General features: G+C 39.2%; 2 protein-coding genes and 1 long non-coding RNA gene across 3 annotated transcripts; all 3 read left to right on the forward strand.

Annotated features, from left to right (window-relative positions):
• The first annotated feature begins 2,287 nt into the window (after window positions 1–2,287).
• On the forward strand, window positions 2,288–4,112 carry LOC124121508 (serine-enriched protein-like). The gene is made up of 5 exons (XM_048383314.1): window positions 2,288–2,351; window positions 2,554–2,800; window positions 3,292–3,494; window positions 3,715–3,872; window positions 3,997–4,112. Exons 1-5 carry the CDS (start codon window positions 2,288–2,290, stop codon window positions 4,003–4,005), a joined length of 681 nt encoding a protein of 226 aa, XP_048239271.1. The 3' UTR covers window positions 4,006–4,112.
• Window positions 4,113–10,921: 6,809 nt separating this feature from the next.
• LOC125372756 lies at window positions 10,922–12,048 on the forward strand. Its single transcript, XR_007218225.1, has 3 exons — window positions 10,922–11,006; window positions 11,487–11,689; window positions 11,925–12,048. It is a non-coding gene; the product is annotated as an uncharacterized LOC125372756 (long non-coding RNA).
• A 7,344-nt stretch (window positions 12,049–19,392) lies between these two features.
• Window positions 19,393–21,459, forward strand: LOC125372745 (serine-enriched protein-like). The gene is made up of 4 exons (XM_048383315.1): window positions 19,393–19,456; window positions 19,659–19,905; window positions 20,388–20,590; window positions 21,350–21,459. Exons 1-4 carry the CDS (start codon window positions 19,393–19,395, stop codon window positions 21,457–21,459), a joined length of 624 nt encoding a protein of 207 aa, XP_048239272.1.
• Window positions 21,460–21,669: the final 210 nt, after the last annotated feature.

Here is a 21,669-nt window from a genome sequence, read left to right on the forward strand (position 1 = left end):
TGTGGTACCGCCTTCGTGGTCCAGTGGATAGGGCGTGTATCCGGGGAGCGATCCCAAGCAGCATCATACTTATTGACATTAAACCATGCTTGTTTCCCTGGCTGGCTCTTGGCAAAAGTGGACAAAACAAGGACTGATCGGCTCGGAGTTAAAACTGCGGCATGGTATCTCAGTGAGATAGCATATAAAACCGTCATTAGTTTGGACCAGCACACACACAGACACACATGAACACATAGAGACACAGGCACACACGCAAACACACGCATACACACACATACATACACAAGGACACACACAGACACACGCGCAATATAAGCGCAATAATCTTGAACGCGACGTTAAACACCATGTCACCTCTGGTTGCGTGTTGTACTGCCATTTAACTGACGATATCGTATTACGCCAAGATCTAATTGTATATATTTGTCCAAAAATCCATGCTAATCTGATCAAGTTACTTGGTAAAACATTGACAGTAGAGGTGTCACCGATAGTCTTCAAAGAAGAGATATTATTGTACATGTATAAGATGCAGGTATTAATTGCAATCAAATGTCTGATATATCTTAACCAGGCGTTTGATGCATAATTTGTGAACTAATCCTTCACATCCATATTGTCACCTCATACTTCGTTACAATATTAATACTGGAGGTCGTCCTCAAGTTGCTGGTATATTACACACTTCAAACATGCTGATAAGGAGAAACTTTGGTAGATGTGTACACGTACATGAACTACCAACTAGTTATAGCATAAATCGTTCTTTATTTAATTTCATTGTTTATCTTTATTTTTATGTACATATGCTACACATATTTTTCTGGAAGTTAAATATACTTTTTAAAATAACATTCGCTTTCATCGGTACGTAATTATCAAGCGACACATTAATTCTCTAATTTTATATCTGTTTGTCTGTCTGTGTAAGCCACCTGGTTTGGTGTCCATTTGTAAACCTGTTATACACAAACCTCCTTTATTGATGGTAACTGTTTGAAGCAGTGCGGCTTGCGTTTCATGAAGAAGCACTGAAGCAATACTCTGCCGACAGACATCAGTGATATAAATTGTACTTTCTACATTTAAACATGTAACAAAGTATAGTGTAAAGTGTTGTGTTATGACAAGTAGTGTTATCACTGATTACACACCTGCTCTCGGATCTAGTAGTGTTAGAAGCCAAGGGGTAAGCCTCGGGCTTCTGAGTGTTTTACTGTCGAAAAGAAGCCTGTTTCACAACAAACGGAGAAATACATTAACGATTTCTCAACCATTAGCCGATACAAGAGTTTTATGAGAATGGTCGATTTCTTTTTATTTCCATGTAGCTAAAATAGCATTTGTGTAACGTGACATGTTTACAAGGACTGAAATATTTCATTAAAAAATACCTTGTAACTATTACTTTTATGTGTCACACAATGGTGATTCATAAGTTATTTCAAGTTAAGAGAGCAATGACGCACCCTGGAATTTTTTCACAAATTATATAAGGTATTTTAAACAACCAAATCCAACATTACATTGTAATCATGTTGTTGCATAGCTGAATATTACATTATTTACTTTGCCCTCATGTGTCACTGACGGTGATTTATTTTGAGTTACGAATTGAGATTGGCTTCTGAAGGGTTAATCTCAAGTCAAGAAGATATACTTTTGTCTCGTACCGCCAACAGAAAACACAATCAATTTCATTGCACGAAGAAGACGAATAGGAAGAATCAGTATATCAAAGTATCACAAACATGGCTTTTTTAGGCATTGATATACCTGCTGATAAATCGATACAGTAAGCACACAAATATGAGACAGTATGAGATATGTACAAACCAGTATGCAAACAATAAACCATGCCTGTGGCTAGCCTGAAATAATTATGAAACTTTAGACAATGCATAGTTAACCGTTGAAAGTTGGTTACAAGGTTTTTTTTGTGTGTTTTTGTGCCAAAATGATTAGTTTCATAGTTACCACGTAAAGCTCTGATGTGTAAAAGCTGGCTGAAAAGCCGTTAAGTATTAATTAGTACAATTTATCACTTCCACATTGTAATCAGGGAAATAAACACGGAGTGATTGCTGTATCAACACACACCCTGAAGCAAGTTACTGCTTGTTAAAACAACATGGCGGAGCCGAGACTACTCCAGGTCACGTGGTACATTCGAACAGTTTAACGAAGGATTTATAAGAAAGTTGAATTTGGAACTGACAGTCGTACAACAAACGGACACATTGGTATTTATTTAAATTTCCACTTATCTGAGTGTAGGTACAACATGGACAGGACTGGTTCACGACTTCTGCTGGTGGATAATGATTTCCTGGATAGTGAAAGTGGAGGTAAGTTTGTTTTTTGGCAGTGCAACCAGGACGATAGTTCGATTATTGATGATCAGTATATGGATATGGTTGTGGTTTTTGGTTGTGATGCACAGTCAGCATTTTTGTATTTGTTCTGCTTTCCGAAATGCTTACGTGTACCTGCACAGATTGTTCATGTCATTTTCAGTCTAAATAACTATAGTGTTGTGTTTGTGCCCAGGTGAATCATCGTCTGGTTATGAATCCAGCGACTCTTCCAATATATCACGTGACTCAAGCCCCGCACCTTCTCGTCTGCCCCGCCCCTCAACCCAGAACGAAGTGATGATCTTCAAAAGCAGCGCCGGTCTTCAGGATAGCCTTGCTTTTATTCTCAGCATGCCCGAGCTGTGTGACGTCACTTTCCTTGTTGGCAAAGATCAAGTTCCGGTTCATGGGGTCAAGGCCATTCTCGCAACACGTAGCAGGTAAGAATATAATGGCATTACGCAATGTCCCTTGTTTAGCGTGACAAGATCATTTACAATTGTTGTCACGCACGTTTGATGCCCTACCCTGTTCCGCTTATCCTTTTCCTATATCCTGTATCCACCTCTCCTCCCCTAGTTAAGACCTGTGAAGACCCGTGGTAGAATAGGTCTTCAGCAACCCAAGCTTGCCGTAAAAGGCAACTATGCTTGTCGTAAGAGGCGACAAACGTGATCGGGTGGTCAGGCTCGCTGGCTTGGTTGATGAATGTCATCGGATCCCAATTGCGTGGATCGATGCACATGATGTCAATCGCTCGATTGTCTGGTCCAGACCCGATTATTTACAGACCGCCGTCATATAGCTGAAATATTGATGAGTGCAGCGTTAAACAACAAACAAACAAATCCCCTAATTAAAATGAATTGGATCACTGTTAGCATAGAATATGAAAAACTCAAGTCTGATACTGTATGTTCAACTGTTACAGGTCTTTATATCAACTGGTCCTACACCATCAGAGACAGTTGGAACTAACAAAGACTGCCAAGAAGAGATTCAAGAAACAAAAACACTCTCCCTACCCGATCACGCTCGTCATCCACGTCCCTGACTACCAGGTGGAGACATTCAGAAGGTTCATCACCTTTGTCCACTCGGGCAAGGTCAAGGTCGACGTCAACCACGTTGTCGGTAGGTTTTTAACTGATAAAATAGACTGAATGCCAATGAAATATTAAACTCCAATAAACCTTAGCAAATGCAGCTATACATTGTATTACAGGTCTTCATTGCGCATCAGAAGAGGTTATTACTAAGGAAATAGATTGAATGTCAATGGAAAACTAAACTAGACTAATAAAACCTCAATAAAACCTAAGGAGATTAAACCCAACGATACATTGTATTACAGGTCTTCTTTGCGCATCAGAAGAGTTCCGACTTCCTGATCTCCGCACTGCTTGCACGGATTTCATAGACAGATGTCAAGGTCATCGACAGATAGAAAACCTCAGAGCAACAGCCAGGCAGTATCCACAAAAAATACCTGCTCAAAGGCTACTAGCTGAGGTATGTATTTATTTAGCAACTTTTTATAATACTTGTAAATGTTGAAATATCAACGTTTAGTCTTTATACATCCAACCTATATATATTGTGTAATATTTCAAATCATTATTCTCTCTTTTTACAGTTTCCATGAAAATCAAGCAATGACCTATATGTACAAGATTAAAGGTTAGACAACCACATAAGGTTCCTATCGACGCAGAAAAACCCGAGATGGCAACGATAACATGAGCGAACAGGACAAAAGATAACCTCAGAGGGTTGCTATGGATGCACCAGAGATCAGAGTCGGTAACCATCACCTTATCGCATAAGTCTAAAAGACGATAGAACGCAGAAGGTTACTATCGATACACCTTCCTTCAGCCCTCAACGCACATGCCATTGGACCAGAAGAGGCTGTGACCACGAGTCAGAACCCCCAGTTTAACAGTTTACATGGTAAACTAAGGAAGACCTCTCCGGCAGGACGTTGAAGTTGGGCTGTCCTCATCACCAGCCACGACAGCACATCACCAACCACGACAGCACTGAGGCCTTAGTGCCTTTACATAGACTTTAAATTATGGCACATCCGACTGAAGTACACCCTGGAGATACTACAGGTCTATAGAGGCTGTTATGAGGTGCCTTGATCCTCTTAATTACTCATTTGTTATGTATTTTATATTTTCTTTCCCTTGAAAGGATTTTATCATTTGACATTTTATTTATCCAATTAATGCAAGCAAATGATATATTTAAAATAAAGCTTTACTTGAATTCTGTTCTGTTGTGTAATCTATGACGTAAGTACTGTTATATTGATGGTCCTGCGATGCCCTGGCTGTGTCATACCAAAGTACATGTATAGAAAGCGTACAGTGTAATGTGTCTGAGTGGGGTATCCATGTTAAAAACAAGCAGGGGGCTACATTGAAAAAGCAAAGCATGAGGTTCCGGGAAATAATTAGCAGCCACACACATATGTAATTGCACGTCATTTTATGAGTGAAATAATTTTGAACGGGATATAAAACCCCATTTCACATCATCCCATCTAATTAAGTAGGCTCTACCGAGTGATGTATTGGAGCACAGCTCTCCACACGTAGTGTCAGTGATTCCTGCTAAACAATTGTAAACCTTGATCATACATTACATTTTAGACCAATCGCTTAGCGGCATGACTCACTCACTCACTCACTCACTCACTCACTCACTCACTCACTCACTCACTCACTCACTCACTCACTCACTCACTCACTCACTCACTCACTCACTCACTCACTCACTCACTCAGAGCAATGTTAGGACTAAGTGATCTACGTAAAATTCCACATACAAAAAAAAGGTTTAAGATGATCTTTCACCTCTCGAAACATGGCTGGAGGAATACGTCGATGCCTTTGTGTGAAAGGAGTTGTATTCATGAACTCAATACGATGCTGTATCAACTTGTATCAAGTAAAGCTGTCCATACTTTACCACCCACTGTGGCACTGGTTTCATTTTCTTTCCCGATCAATCCTCCTGGAGTTGTGGTGGCCGATGCTCCTGCCTTACTTGTTGTGAGTCTCCAAGGGCCCGAGTCTCCATATTTAAAGTCCACTTGTGGTCAGTGATAACCCTACATGCACAAATGAAATATGGGTCCACATTCCCAACAAACAATACCCTGGCTACCACCTTGAGGATATGTGATGCAATATCCTCATATGAAGAAGATAGGTTGAAACTCAGACTTTCATTAAGAGAGGATCTCGTCCGATACAGGTCAGTTCACTCTAAACTTAGACGTCATGTATTATGGAAACTAGCACTAACTTATCCTCATCTTAGGTATTGCATCCAATACTCCCCTAAGAAAGCTTCCCGACCCATTACATTACATGTTGTAAATGTGGCAAACATGCTTATGATTTTGACAGACATGTACTTCTACACTGCGTATATTTTATAAATGATCGAAATGAATCCTTCTCCACCCTCCTTGACAATTTGGATATCAAATTTGGATCAAATTGAACTTCTGGAAGAGATTAATATGCTCGCACTATTCTGGGGCTTAGTAAACATACAATCAGGAATTAGGAACCAGTGTACATGGGAATATGTCTTAAACTTCAGAAAGTCGTTTAAAGTCTAATTGTTGTCAATGATAACCCTACATCCGCAAATGACCTATGTATCCACATTCCCAACAAACAATACCCTTGCTCCCATCTCGAGGAACAGCTCCCTGATGAGATAAGTATGAAAGCCCACGAGAAGATCTGCCACAATTACAAATAGAGCCACAATGAAGTCTGCCTCTTCCTTTAATTCCTGACGGAGATGGGGTGGTAGTTAGGGTGAGAGTGAGTGACAATATCAACTAATTGCTTTTAATGCCACACAACTCTTCTGTTAGGTGTTACACCACATCTTTCAATTCCTGGTAATCATTGTCAGAAGATTTATAAGCCATTTTGGAGGGAATTGGCTTCTTAGAGATTCTAGGGGCTTCCTGTGATTCAACTCAAACACAATCCCTCTACTCAGTACACGCAACTTATAAAAGTCCACAACAGCGTCGTACTTGTGGCCAGATACATTCATCAAATTTGGTTTCCGACCTTGACAGAAAACACTCCTGAGTGCTTGGTTGGTCTCAATAGGCGATGACTTGCTACTCTGACAGCGTTAGCATACAGATCTTTAGGTCTGCAACCCCAAGAAGAAACGTTCTCTTCTGTCATCTGTTTGTCACAGTCAAATCTTGCCATCAGGGATTCATTTTCCCCATAGCTGCCAAAACATGTAAATTTAGCTAACACAGAATCAATGGTGGACTGCGGACATAAAAGTGAATTATACAATACTCTTGATCCAGCATTATAGTCTCCATAGCAATGACTACATAACCTTTCAGATAAATGAAATTCATATGAAAAAAAGACACATACAACCAAATGCCAATATAATTGACATACACTTAAAACCACATACCTTAGAATTCTGTCACCAACCTTCAATATCTTTATTCTTATTTTACTTTTCGACAATATAATATAAAACACCATTTTATATCTAATAATTGTAAAATAGTTCCATGCAAACAAACCTAAGATAATTAAATGCCATGGAAATGTTACTTCTACACGCTACCTTAGGAAATTGCCACCAACCTTCCATATTTGTAAGGAGCTTTTTGTATTATTTTTATTCTTATTTTACTTGATAATAAAGTAAAAAATACAATAGCAAGAGTCGAATAACGATGTTTGAAATCTTGCGAAAAATAGACAACAAAGGCTGAAGCTGTTTGAATATTGCTCGACATAAAAGCAACTATTGATACACAGTGATTAACAGCACAGTAGAATATTTCTAATTGTAGATGTGATTCGGTCTGACATTAAAATTCAAATAATTCTTGGAACATTTCAGGGCTATATCGCTGTCGGAGATATACATATGTGCAACAAACAGTGATCTTTGTTCTCTGACCCCTGAAGATCCGGGTTAGAATAGGTCTTCAAGAACAGCAACCCAGACATGCCATAAGTAGCGACTATGCTTGTCACAATCACTGGATTGTCTGGTCCAGACTCGATTATTTCCAGATCGCCGTCTATAGCTGGAACAAACAAACAAATTTCATTCCCCACACAGCCAACGTTACTCTGGGGACTGTTGGTATATCTTCCTGGTTCAATATGAAGGGATTGTTTGCTTTAGCGGAAAGGATATATTGCCGATGTAATTATATCTATAATTAAAGTTCATAAAGAATTATATACCTTTACAAATGTTGAATATCAGTCTTATTAATTTCAAACGTGTTACATATTCAGAGACAAACAGGTTTCGGAAATCAACAACCTTATTCTTTTACTTCCAAATTAAACCAAAAACACATTTCAGAAAAACAACTTAATTTTAGATAACTTATTACATTGATAACATCCTGATACAGATGAACATCATGTACTTGCCATAAAGCCACTGATATGACGTTTGGATGACCATTTAATATTCTGCAGCAGAAGGGATGGTGGTGGTGGTGGTTGTTCTGGGGTTTCTGTTCAGGACAGAATATATTTTCAGTCGCAGATCAAAGACTAGTCTACCTCACAGTCCCTGAACCATATTATGTTCCCTTCGGACCAGCCCCTACAGAAATGGTATAGTCCGAAATGAAATATGTCTGATTCAACAGGTTCTCCCCTCTCACTGGGGCTCCATTCAATATACATGGAGTCGTTTGTTTCTATCAACATTAAATATTTTCAGAGAATACGCGTTTGTCTAATACAAGAAATACCATTCCTTTTCTCAACATGACGACAATCAGTTTGTTCCAGTGCCCCGCTGCACAAAGCGATCTTAGCGCTAAGACGCTCGTAACCCCCATACTTTAACATTGGCTTACGACAGTCACAGCGCTCAGATTGCCTTGTGAACAGGGCCCAGGACTCACAAGAGCTTATTGTGCATTTTTTAATAAACAAAAGAGCACCCCACCAAGGAATATAAAATAGAGTATCAGTGTATACGAACATTATTCTTACATATGTACGGATTAATGGGTCATCCCTGTATTACAGGGTCCAGTTCATGTTCTGTATTATTGTACAGCCTTCGTGGTCTAGTGGATAGAGCGTCTGCACGGGGAGCGGAAGTCCGGTGGTTCGATCCCCAGCCGCATCATACATTATCGTGAAAAAATGCTTGTTTCCCTGTCTGACGCGTGGAAATAAGAGAACAAAAGAAGCACTGATCGACTCGGAGTCAATAAACTGAGTGAGGTGTCCATGTTAAAACTGCGTCATTGCATCTGATAGAGCTGGCAAGTGTCTGAACAAGAACACACTCAGAAACAAACGGAGACACACATACACATACACACAGCCTCACTCGCTCACACACAGACAAACGCACACACAGACGCTGTATAAGTGCAATAATCTTGAAAGCGACGGCAAACACCATGTGACCTCAACTCGTGGTATGGTTGCGTGTTGTACTGCTGAATAAATTGTATTACGACTAGATCTAATTGTATTATTGTCCACAAATCCACGCTAATCTGATCAAATTACTTGATTAAACATTGACAGTAGAGGTGTCACCAATTATTTTCAAAGCAGATATATATTTGTACATGTATAAAATGCAGGTGTTAATTGCAATCAAATGTCTGATATATCTTAACCTGGCGTTTGATGCATAATTTGTGAACTTATGTTTCACATCCATATTGCCACCTCATACTTCGTTGCACTATTAATACTGGAGGTCGTCCTCACGTTGCTGGTATATTACACACTCCAAACATGCTGATAAGGAGGAACGATGTGTACACGTACTTAAAACTACCAACGCATATATATTAAACTAGTTAGGGCATAAATCGTCCTTTATTTAATTTCATTGTTTAATTTATTTTATGTACATATGCTATAAAATTTGAGCCAATATTTTGCTGGATGTTAAATATACTTTTTAAAATTTCAACATCAAGCGACACATTAATACTCTAATTTTATGTCTGTCCGTCTGTCTGTGTAAGCCACCTGGTTTGGTGTTCATTTGTAAACCTGTTATACACAAACCTCCTCAATTAAAGGTAACTGTTTGAAGCAGTGCGGCTTGCGATTCATGAAGAAGCACTGAGGCAATACTCCGCTGCTAGACATCAGTAATATAAATTGTACTTTCTACATTTAAACATGTAACAAAGTACAGTGTAAAGTGTTGTGTTATGACATGTCATGTTATCCCTGATTACACACCTGCTCTCGGATCTAGCAGTGTTAGAAGCCAAGGGGTAAGCCTCGGGCTTCTGAGTGTTTTACTGTCGAAACTGTTATAAGGTATCTTAAACAACCAAATCCAACATTACATTGTAATCATGTTGTTGCGTAGGTCAATATTACATTATTTACTTTACCCTCATGTGTCACTGACGGTGATTTATTTTGAGTTACGAATTGAGATTGGCTTCTGAAGGGTTAATCTCAAGTCAAGAAGATATACTTTTGTCTTGTACCGCCAACAGAAAACAATCAATGTTCATTACACGAAGAAGACGAATAGGAAGAAACAGTTTATCAAAGTATCACAAACATGGCTTTTTTAGGCATTGATATACCTGCTGATAAATCGATACAGTAAGCACACAAATATGAGACAGTATGAGATATGTACAAACCAGTATGCAAACAATAAACCATGCCTGTGGCTAGCCTGAAATAATTATGAAACTTTAGACAATGCATAGTTAACCGTTGAAAGTTGGTTACAAGTTTTTTGTGTGTTTTTGTACCAAAAAGATTAGTTTCATAGTTACCACGTAAAGCTCTGAAGTGTAAAAGCTGGCTGAAAAGCCATTTAAGTATTAAATAGTACAATTCATCACTTTCACATTGTAATCAGGGAAATAAAAACGGAGTGATTGCTGTATCAACACACACCCTGAAGCAAGTTACTGCTTGTAAAAACAACATGGCGGAGCCGAGACTACTCCAGGTCACGTGGTACATTCGAACAGTTTAACGAAGGATTTATAAGAAAGGTGAATTTGGAACTGACAGTCGTACAACAAACGGACACACTGATATTTATTTAAATTTCCACTTATCTGAGTGTAGGTACAACATGGACAGGACTGGTTCACGACTTCTGCTGGTGGATAATGATTTCCTGGATAGTGATAGTGGAGGTAAGTTTATTTGGCAGTGCAACCAGGACGATAGTTCGATTAATGATGATCAGTATATGGATATTGTTGTGGTTTTTGGTTGTGATGCACAGTCAGCATTTTTGTATTTGTTCTGCCCTCCCAAATGCTTACGTGTACCTGCACAGACTGTGCATGTCATTTCCAGTCTTAATTACTATAGTGTTGTGTTTGTGCCCAGGTGAATCATCGTCTGGTTATGAATCCAGCGACTCGTCCAATATATCACGTGACTCAAGCCCAGCACCTTCTCGTCTGCCCCGCCCCTCAACTCAGAGCGAAGTAATGATCTTCAAAAGCAGCGCCGGTCTTCAGGACAGCCTAGCGTTTATTCTCAGCATGCCCGAGCTGTGTGATGTCACTTTCCTTGTTGGCAAAGATCAAGTTCCGGTTCATGGGGTCAAGGCCATTCTAGCAACACGTAGCAGGTAAGAATATAATGGCATTATGCCAGAGCCTGACAAGATCATTTACAATTGTTGTCACGCACGTTTGATGCCCTACCCTGTTCCGCTCGTCCTTTTCCTATATTCTGTATCCACCTCTCCTCCCAAATTTAAGACCTGTGAAGACCCGTGGTAGAATAGGTCTTCAGCAACCCAAGCTTGCCGTAAAAGGCAACTATGCTTGTCGTAAGAGGCGACTAACGTGATCGGGTGGTAAGGCTCGCTGACTTGGTTTATGAATGTCATCGTATCCCAATTGCGTGGATCGATGCACATGATGTCAATCACTGGATTGTCTGGTCCAGGCCCGATTATTTACAGACCGTCGTCATATAGCTGAAATATAGCTGAGTGTGGCGTTAAACAAGAAACAAACAAATCCCCTAATTAAAATGAATTGGATCACTGTTAGCATAGAATATGAAAAACTCAAGTCTGATACTGTATGTTCAACTGTTACAGGTCTTTATATCAACTGGTCCTACACCATCAGAGACAGTTGGAACTGACAAAGACTGCCAAGAAGAGATTCAAGAAACAAAAACCCTCTCCCTACCCGAACACGCTCGTCATCCACGTCCCTGACTACCAGGTGGAGACATTCAGAAGGTTCATCACCTTTGTCCATTCGGGCAAGGTCAAGGTCGACGTCAACCACGTTGACGGTAGGTTATTAACTGATAAAATAGACTGAATGCCAATGAAATATTAAACTTCACTATTGTACCTTCAATAAACCTTAGCAAATGCAGCTACACATTGTATTACAGGTCTTCATTGCGCATCAGAAGAGGTTATTAACTAAGGAAATAGATTGAATGTCAATGGAAAACTAAACTAGACTAATAAAACTTCAATAAAACCTTAGGAGATTAAACCCAACGAAACATTGTATTACAGGTCTTCTTTGCGCATCAGAAGAGTTCCGACTTCCTGATCTCCGCACTGCTTGCACGGATTTCATAGACAGATGTCAAGGTCATGGACAGATAGAAAACCTCAGAGCAACAGCCAGGCAGTATCCACAAAAAATACCTGCTCAAAGGCTTCTAGCTGAGGTATGTATTTATTTTGCAACTGTTTATAATACTTCTAAATGTTGAAATATCAACGTTTAGTCTTTATACATCCAACCTATATATATTGCGTAATATTTCAAATCATTATTCTCTCTTTTTACAGTTTCCATGAAAATCAAGCAATGACCTATATGTACAAGATTAAAGGTTAGAGAACCACATAAGGTTCCTATCGACGCAGAAAACCCCGAGATGGCAACGATAACATGAGCGAACAGGACAAAAGATAACCTCAGAGGGTTGCTATGGATGCACCAGAGACCAGAGTCGGTAACCATTACCTTATCGCAAAAGTCTAAAAGACGATAGAACGCAGAAGGTTACTATCGATACACCTTCCTCCAGCCCTCAACTCACATGCCATTGGCCCTGAAGAGGCTGCAACCACAAGTCAGAACCCCCAGTTTAACAGTTTACATGGTAAACTAAGGAAGACCCCCCCGGCAGGACGTTGAAGTTGGGCTGTCCTCATCACCAGCCAAGACAGCACATCACCAGCCACGACAGCACAGAGGCCTTAGTGCCTTTACATAGACTTTAAATTATGGCACATCCGACTGAAGTACACCCTGGAGATACTACAGGTCTATAGAGGCTGTTATGAGGTGCCTTGATCCTCTTAATTACTCATTTGTTATGTATTTTATATTTTCTTTCCATTTTATCATTTGACATTTTATTTATCCAATTAATGCAAGCAAATGATATTGAAAATAAAGGTTTACTTGAATTCTGTTCTGTTGTGTAATCTATTATGTAAGTACTGTTATATTGATGGTGCTGCGATACCCTGGCTGTGTCATACCAAAATACATGTATAAAAAGCGTACAGTGTAATGTGTCTGAGTGGGGTATCCATGTTAAACACAAGCAGGGGGTTACACTGTAAAAAGTAAAGCATAAGGTTCCGGGATATAATTAGCAGCCACACACATATGTAATTGCACGTCGTTTTATGAGTGAAATAATTTTGAACGGGACATAAAGCCCCATTTCACATCATCCCATCTAATTAAGTAGGCTCTACCGAGTGATGTATTGGAGCACAGCACTCCACACGTAGTGTACGTTGATTCCTGATAAACAATTGCAAACGTTGATCATACAATACATTTTAGATCAATCGCTTAGCGACATGATACACTCACTCACTCACCCACCCACCCACCCACCCACCCACCCACCCACTCACTCACTCAATCACTCAATCACTCACTCACTCACAGAGCAATGTTAGGACTAAGTGATCTACGTAAACTTCCACATTCAAAAAAAAAGGTTTAAGATGATCTTTCACCTCTCGAATCATGGCTGGAGGAATACGTCGATGCCTTTGTGTGAAAGGAGTTGTATCCATGAACTCAATACGATGCTGTATCAACTTGTATCAAGTAAAGCTGCCCATACTTTACCACCCACTGTGGCACTGGCTTCATTTTCTTTCCCGATCAATCCTCCTGGAGTTGTGGTGGCCGATGTTCCTGCCTTACTTGTTGTGAGTCTCCAAGGGCCCGAGTCTCCATATTTAAAGTCCACTTGTGGTCAGTGATAACCCTACATGCACAAATGAAATATGGGTCCACATTCCCAACAAACAATACCCCTGGCTACCACCTTGAGGATATGTGATATCCTCATATGAAGAAGATAGGTGGAAACTCAGACTGTCATTAAGAGAGGATCTCGTCCGATACAGGTCGGTTCACTCTAAACTTAGACGTCATGTATTATGGAAACTAGCAATAACTTATCCTCATCTTAGGTATTGCATCCAATACTCCCTTAAGAAAGCTTCCCGACCCATTACATTACATGTTCTAAATGTGGCAAACATGCTTATGATTATGACAGACATGTACTTCTACACTGTGTATATTTTACAAATGATCGAAATGAATCCTTCTCCACCCTCCTTGACAATTTGGAAATCAAATTTTGATCAAATTGAACTTCTGGAAGAGAATAATATGCTCGCACTATTCTGGGGCTTAGTAAACATACAATCAGGAATTAGGAACCAGTGTACATGGGAATATGTCTTAAACTTCAGAAATGTATTACATTAACCCAAACTATATAAATATATAAATAGTAGCACAGTGCATGTGCTCTAAGAATATCAGAGATTTTATAAATCTTGGGATGTAACTTCATTCATTCATTCATTCATTCATTCATTCATTCATTCATTCATTCATTCATTCATTCATTCATTCATTCATTCATTCATTCATTCATTCATTCATTCATTCATTCATTCATTCATTCATTCATTCATTCATTCATTCATTCATTCATTCATTCATTCATTCATTCATTCATTCATTCATTCATTCATTCATTCATTCATTCATTCATTCATTCATTCATTCATTCATTCATTCATTCATTCATTCATTCATTCATTCATTCATTCATTCATTCAAAGTCGTTTAAAGTCTAATTGTGGTCAATGATAACCCTACATCCGCAAATGACCTATGTATCCACATTCCCAACAAACAATACCCTGGCTCCCATCTTGAGGAACAGCTCCCTGATGAGAAAAGTATGAAAGCCCACGAGAATATCTGCCACAATTACAAAACGAGCCACAATGAAGTCTGCCTCTTCCTTTAAATCCTGACGGAGATGAGGTGATAGTGAGAGTGAGTGACAATATCAACTAATTGCTTTTAATGCCACACAACTCTTCTGTTAGCTGTTACACCACATCTTTCAATTCCTGGTAACCATTGTCAGAAGATTTATAAGCCACTTTGGAGGGAATTGGCTTCTTAGCAGATTCTAGGGGCTTCCTGTGATTCAACATAAACATAATCCCTCTGCTCAGTACACGCAACTTATAAAAGTCCACAAAAGCATCGTACTTGTCAAATACATTCATCAAATTTGGTTTCCGACCTTGCCAGAAAACAATCCTGAGTGCTTGGTTGGTCTCAATAGGCGATGACTTGCTACAGCGTTAGCATACAGATCTTTAGGTCTGCAACCTCAAGAAGAAACGTTCTCTTCTGTCATCTGTTTGTCACAGTCAAATCTTGCCATCAGGGATTCATTTTCCTCATAGCAGCCAAAACATGTAAATTTAGCTAACACAGAATCAATGGTGGACTGCGGACATACAAGTGAATTATACAATACTCTTGATCCAGCATTATAGTCTCCATAGCAATGACTACATAACCTTTCAGATAAATGAAATTCATAGGAAATAAAAGACACATACAACCAAATGCCAATATAATTGACATACATTTAAAACCAGATACCTTAGAATTCTGTCACCAACCTTCAATATCTTTATTCTTATTTTACTTTTCGACAATATAATATAAAACACTATTTTGATATCTAATAATTGTAAAATAGTTACATGCAAACAAACCTAAGATAATAAAATGCCATGGGAATGTCACTGTTACACGCTACCTTAGAAAATTGCCACCAACCTTCCATATTTGTAAGGAGCTTTTTGTATTATTTTTATTCTTATTTTACTTGATAATAAAATGTTTGAAATCTTGCGAGAAGTAGACAACAAAGGCTGAAGCTGTTTGAATATTGCTCGACATAAAAGCAACTATTGATACACAGTGATTAACAGCACAGTAGAATATTTCTAATTGTAGTTGTGATACAGTCTGACATTAAAATTCAAATAATTATTGGAACATTTCAGGGCTATATCGCTGTCGGAGATATACATATGTGCAACAAACAGTGATCTTTGTTCTCTGAACCCTGAAGATCCGGGTTAGAATAGGTCTTCACCAACCAGACATGCCATAAGTGGCGACTATGCTTGTCACAATCACTGGATTTTCTGGTCGAGCCTCGATTATTTCCAGATCGCCGTCTAAAGCTGGATTATAGCTGATTGCGGCGTTAAATAACAAACAAACCAATTTCATTCTCCACACAGCCAATTATACTCTGTTTTTTGGTATATCTTCCTGGTTCAATATGAAGGGATTGTTTGCTTTAGCGGAAAGGATATATTGCCGATCTTATTATATCTATCATTAAAGTTCATAAAGAATTATATACCTTTACAAATATTGAATGTCAGTCTTATTAATAATCTGATTTCAAACGTGTTACATATTCAGAGACAAACAAGTTTCGGAAATCAACAACCTTATTCTTTTACTTCCAAATTTAACCAAAAACACATTGATTTCAGAAAAACAACTTAATTTTAGATAACTTATTACATTGATAACATCCTGATACAGATGAACATCATGTACTTGCCATAAAGCCACTGATATGACGTTTGGATGACCATTTAATATTCTGCAGCAGAAGGGATGGTGGTGGTGGTGGTTGTTCTGGGGTTTCTGTTCAGGACAGAATATATTTTCAGTCGCCGATCAAAGACTAGTCTACCTCACAGTCCCTGAACCATATTGTGTTCCCTTCCGACCAGCCCTTACAGAAATGTGGTATAGCCCGAAATGAAATATGTCTAGATATTCAACAGGTTCTCCCCACTCACTGGGGCTCCTTTCAATTTACATGGAGTCGTTTGTTTCTATCAACATTAAATATTTTCAGAGAATACGCGTTTGACTAATACAAGAAATACCATTCCTTTTCTCTGGAGTTCATCAGTATGTTCATATACTCAAACCACGCCATTTTTTTAAACTCCGGCATGTCCAGTAGACGAGCGGTTTATGACGTGTACAACATGACGACAATCAGTTTGTTCCAGGGCCCCGTTGAACAAAGCGATCTTAGCGCTAAGACGCTCGTAACTCCCATACTTAACATTGGCTTACGACAGTCACAGCGCAAAGATTGCCTTGTGAACAGGGCCCAGGACTCACAAGAGCTTATTGTGCATTTTTTAATGAACAAAAGAGCACCCCACCAAGATATATAAAATAGAGTATCAGTGTATACGAACATTATTCTTACATATGTACGGATTAATGGGTCATCCCTGTATTACAGGGTCCAGTTCATCTTCTGTATTATTGTACAGCCTTCGTGGTCTAGTGGATAGAGCGTCTGAACGGGGAGCGGAAGTCCGGTGGTTGGATCCCCAGCCGCATCATACATTTTAACGTGAAAAAATGCTTGTTTCCCTGTCTGACGCGTAGAAATAAGAGAACAAAACAAGTACTGATCGACTCGGACTCAATAAACTGAGTGAGGTGTCCATGTTAAAACTGCGTCATTGCATCTGAAAGGCTGGCAAGTGTCTGAACAAGCACACACTCAGAAACAAACGGAGACACACATACACATACACACAGCCCCACTCGCTCACACACAGACAAACGCACACACAGACGCTGTATAAGTGCAATAATCTTGAAAGCGACGGCAAACACCATGTGACCTCAACTCGTGGTATGGTTGCGTGTTGTACTGCTGAATAAATTGTATTACGACTAGATCTAATTGTATTATTGTCCACAAATCCACGCTAATCTGATCAAATTACTTGATTAAACATTGACAGTAGAGGTGTCACCAATTGTCTTCAAAGCAGATATATATTTGTACATGTATAAAATGCAGGTGTTAATTGCAATCAAATGTCTGATATATCTTAACCAGGCGTTTGATGCATAATTTGTGAACTAATGTTTCACATCCATATTGCCACCTCATACTTCATTGCACTATTAATACTGGAGGTCGTCCTCACGTTGCCGGTATATTACACACTTCAAACACGCTGATAAGGAGCAACTTTGGTAGATGTGTACACGTACTTAAAATTACCAACGCATATATATTCAACTAGTTACGGCATAAATCGTCCTTTATTTAATTTCATTGTTTAATGTATTTTATGTACATATGCTATAAAATTTGAGCCAATATTTTGCTGGATGTTAAATATACTTTTTAAAATTTCAACATCAAGCGACACATTAATACTCTAATTTTATGTCTGTCCGTCTGTCTGTGTAAGCCACCTGGTTTGGTGTTCATTTGTAAACCTGTTATACACAAACCTCCTTAATTAATGGTAACTGTTTGAAGCAGTGCGGCTTGCGATTCATGAAGAAGCACTAAGGCAATACTCCGCCGCTAGACATCAGTGATATAAATTGTACTTTCTACATTTAAACATGTAACAAAGTACAGTGTAAAGTGTTGTGTTATGACATGTCATGTTATCACTGATTACACACCTGCTCTCGGATCTGGTAGTGTCAGAAGCCAAGGGGTAAGCCTCGGGCTTCTGAGTGTTTTACTGTCGAAAAGAAGCCTGTTTCACAACAAACGGAGAAATACATTAACGATTTCTCAACCATTAGCTGATACAAGAGTTTTATGAGAATGGTCGATTTCTTTTTATTTCCATGTAGCTAAAATAGCATTTGTGTAACGTGACATGTTTACAAGGACTGAAATATTTCATTAAAAAATACTTTGTAACTATTACTTTTATGTGTCACACAATGGTGATTCATAAGTTATTTCAAGTTAAGAGAGCAATGACGCACCCTGGAATTTTTTCACAAATTATATAAGGTATCTTAAACAACCAAATCCAACATTACATTGTAATCATTTTGTTGCATAGCTGAATATTACATTATTTACTTTGCCCTCATGTGTCACTGACGGTGATTTATTTTGAGTTACGAATTGAGATTGGCTTCTGAAGGGTTAATCTCAAGTCAAGAAGATATACTTTTGTCTTGTACCGCCAACAGAAAACACAATCAATTTCATTGCACGAAGAAGACGAATAGGAAGAATCAGTATATCAAAGTATCACAAACATGGCTTTTTTAGGCATTGATATACTTGCTGATAAATCGATACAGTAAGCACACAAATATGAGACAGTATGAGATATGTACAAACCAGTATGCAAAACAATAAACCATGCCTGTGGCTAGCCTGAAATAATTATGAAACTTTAGACAATGCATAGTTAACCATTAAAAGTTGGTTACAAGTTTTTGTGTGTGTGTTTTTGTACCAAAATGATTAGTTTCATAGTTACCACGTAAAGCTCTGAAGTGTAAAAGCTGGCTGAACAGCCGTTAAGTATTAATTAGTACAATTCATCACTTTCACATCGTAATCAGGGAAATAAACACGGAGTGATTGCAGTATCAACACACACCCTGAAGCAAGTTACTGCTTGTTAAAACAACATGGCGGAGTCGAGACTACTCCAGGTCACGTGGTACATTCGAACAGTTTAACGAAGGATTTATAAGAAAGGTGAATTTGGAACTGACAGTCGTACAACAAACGGACACATTGATATTTATTTAAATTTCCATTTATCTGAGTGTAGGTACAACATGGACAGGACTGGTTCACGACTTCTGTTGGTGGATAATGATTTCCTGGGTAGTGAAAGTGGAGGTAAGTTTGTTATTTGGCAGTGCAACCAGGACGATAGTTTGATTAATGATGATGAGTATATGGATATGGTTGTGTTTTTTGGTTGTGATGTACAGTCAGCATTTTTGTATTTGTTCTGCCTTCCTAAATGCTTACGTGTACCTGCACAGATTGTGCATGTCATTTCCAGTCTTAATTACTATAGTGTTGTGTTTGTGCCCAGGTGAATCATCGTCTGGTTATGAATCCAGCGACTCGTCCAATATATCACGTGACTCAAGCCCCGCACCTTCTCGTCTGCCCCGCCCCTCAACTCAGAACGGAGTAATGATCTTCAAAAGCAGCGCCGGTCTTCAGGATAGCCTTGCTTTTATTCTCAGCATGCCCGAGCTGTGTGACGTCACTTTCCTTGTTGGCAAAGATCAAGTTCCGGTTCATGGGGTCAAGGCCATTCTCGCAACACGTAGCAGGTAAGAATATAATGGCATTATGCAATGTCCCTTGTTTAGCGTGACAAGATCATTTAAAATTGTTGACACGCTCATCCTTTTCCTATATCCTGTATCCACCTCTAGATCTCCCCCCCCCCCCCCCCCCTAGTTAAGACCTGTGAAGACCCGGGGTAGAATAGGTCTTCAGCAACCCAAGCTTGCCGTAAAAGGCGACTGTGCTTGTGGTAAGAGCTGACTAACGTGATTGGGTGGTCAGGCTCGCTGACATGGTTTATGCATGTCATCGTATCCCAACTGCGTGGATCGATGCACATGATGTCAATCACTGGATTGTCTGGTCCAGACCCGATTATTTACAGACCGCCGTCATATAGCTGGAATATTGCTGTGTGCGGCGTTAAACAACAAACAAACAAATCCCCTAGTTAAAATGAACTGGATCACTGTTAGCATAGAATAAGAAAAACTCAATTCTGACACTGTATGTACAACTGTTACAGGTCTTTATATCAACTGGTCCTACACCATCAGAGACAGTTGGAACTGACAAAGCCTACCAAGAAGAGATTCAAGAAACAAAAACCCCCTCCCTACCCGAACACGCTCGTCATCCACGTCCCTGACTACCAGGTGGAGACATTCAGAAGGTTCATCACCTTTGTCCATTCGGGCAAGGTCAAAGTCGACGTCAACCACGTTGTCGGTAGGTTATTAACTGATAAAATAGACTGAATGCCAATGAAATATTAAACTTCACTATTGTACCTTCAATAAACCTTAGCAAATGCAGCTATACATTGTATTACAGGTCTTCATTGCGCATCAGAAGAGGTTATTAACTAAGGAAATAGATTGAATGTCAATGGAAAACTAAACTAGACGAATAAAACTTCAATAAAACCTTAGGAGATTAAACCCAACGATACATTGTATTACAGGTCTTCTTTGCGCATCAGAAGAGTTCCGACTTCCCGATCTCCGCACTGCTTGCACGGATTTCATAGACAGATGTCAAGGTCATGGACAGATAGAAAAACTCGGAGCAACAGCCAGGCAGTATTCACAAAAAATACCTGCTCAAAGGCTTCTAGCTGAGGTATGTATTTATTTTGCAACTTTTTATAATACTTCTAAATGTTGAAATATCAACGTTTAGTCTTTATACATCCAACCTATATATATTGTGTAATATTTCAAATCATTATTCTCTCTTTTTACAGTTTCCATGAAAATCAAGCAATGACCTATATGTACAAGATTAAAGGTTAGACAACCACATAAGGTTCCTATCGACGCAGAAAACCCCGAGATGGCAACAATAACATGAGCGAACAGGACAAAAGATAACCTCAGAGGGTTGCTATGGATGCACCAGAGACCAGAGTCGGCAACCATTACCTTATGGCATAAGTCTAAAAGACGATAGAACGCAGAAGGTTACTATCGATACACCTTCCTCCAGCCCTCAACTCACATGCCAATGGCCCAGAAGAGGCTGCAACCACAAGTCAGAACCCGCAGTTTAACAGTGTACATGGTAAACTGAGGAAGACCTCTCCGGCAGGACGTTGAAGTTTGGCTGTCGTCATCACCAGCCAAGACAGCACATCACCAGCCACGACAGCACAGAGGCCTTAGTGCCTTTACATAGACTTTAAATTATGGCACATCCGACTGAAGTACACCCTGGAGATACTACAGGTCTACAGAGGCTGTTATGAGGTGCCTTGATCCTCTCAATTACTCATTTGTTATGTATTTTATATTTTCTTTCCCTTGAAA

The sequence above is a fragment of the Haliotis rufescens genome, unplaced genomic scaffold (genome assembly GCF_023055435.1).
Source record: "Haliotis rufescens isolate VD_foot unplaced genomic scaffold, xgHalRufe1.0.p SCAF_47, whole genome shotgun sequence".
Lineage (NCBI taxonomy): Eukaryota > Metazoa > Mollusca > Gastropoda > Lepetellida > Haliotidae > Haliotis > Haliotis rufescens.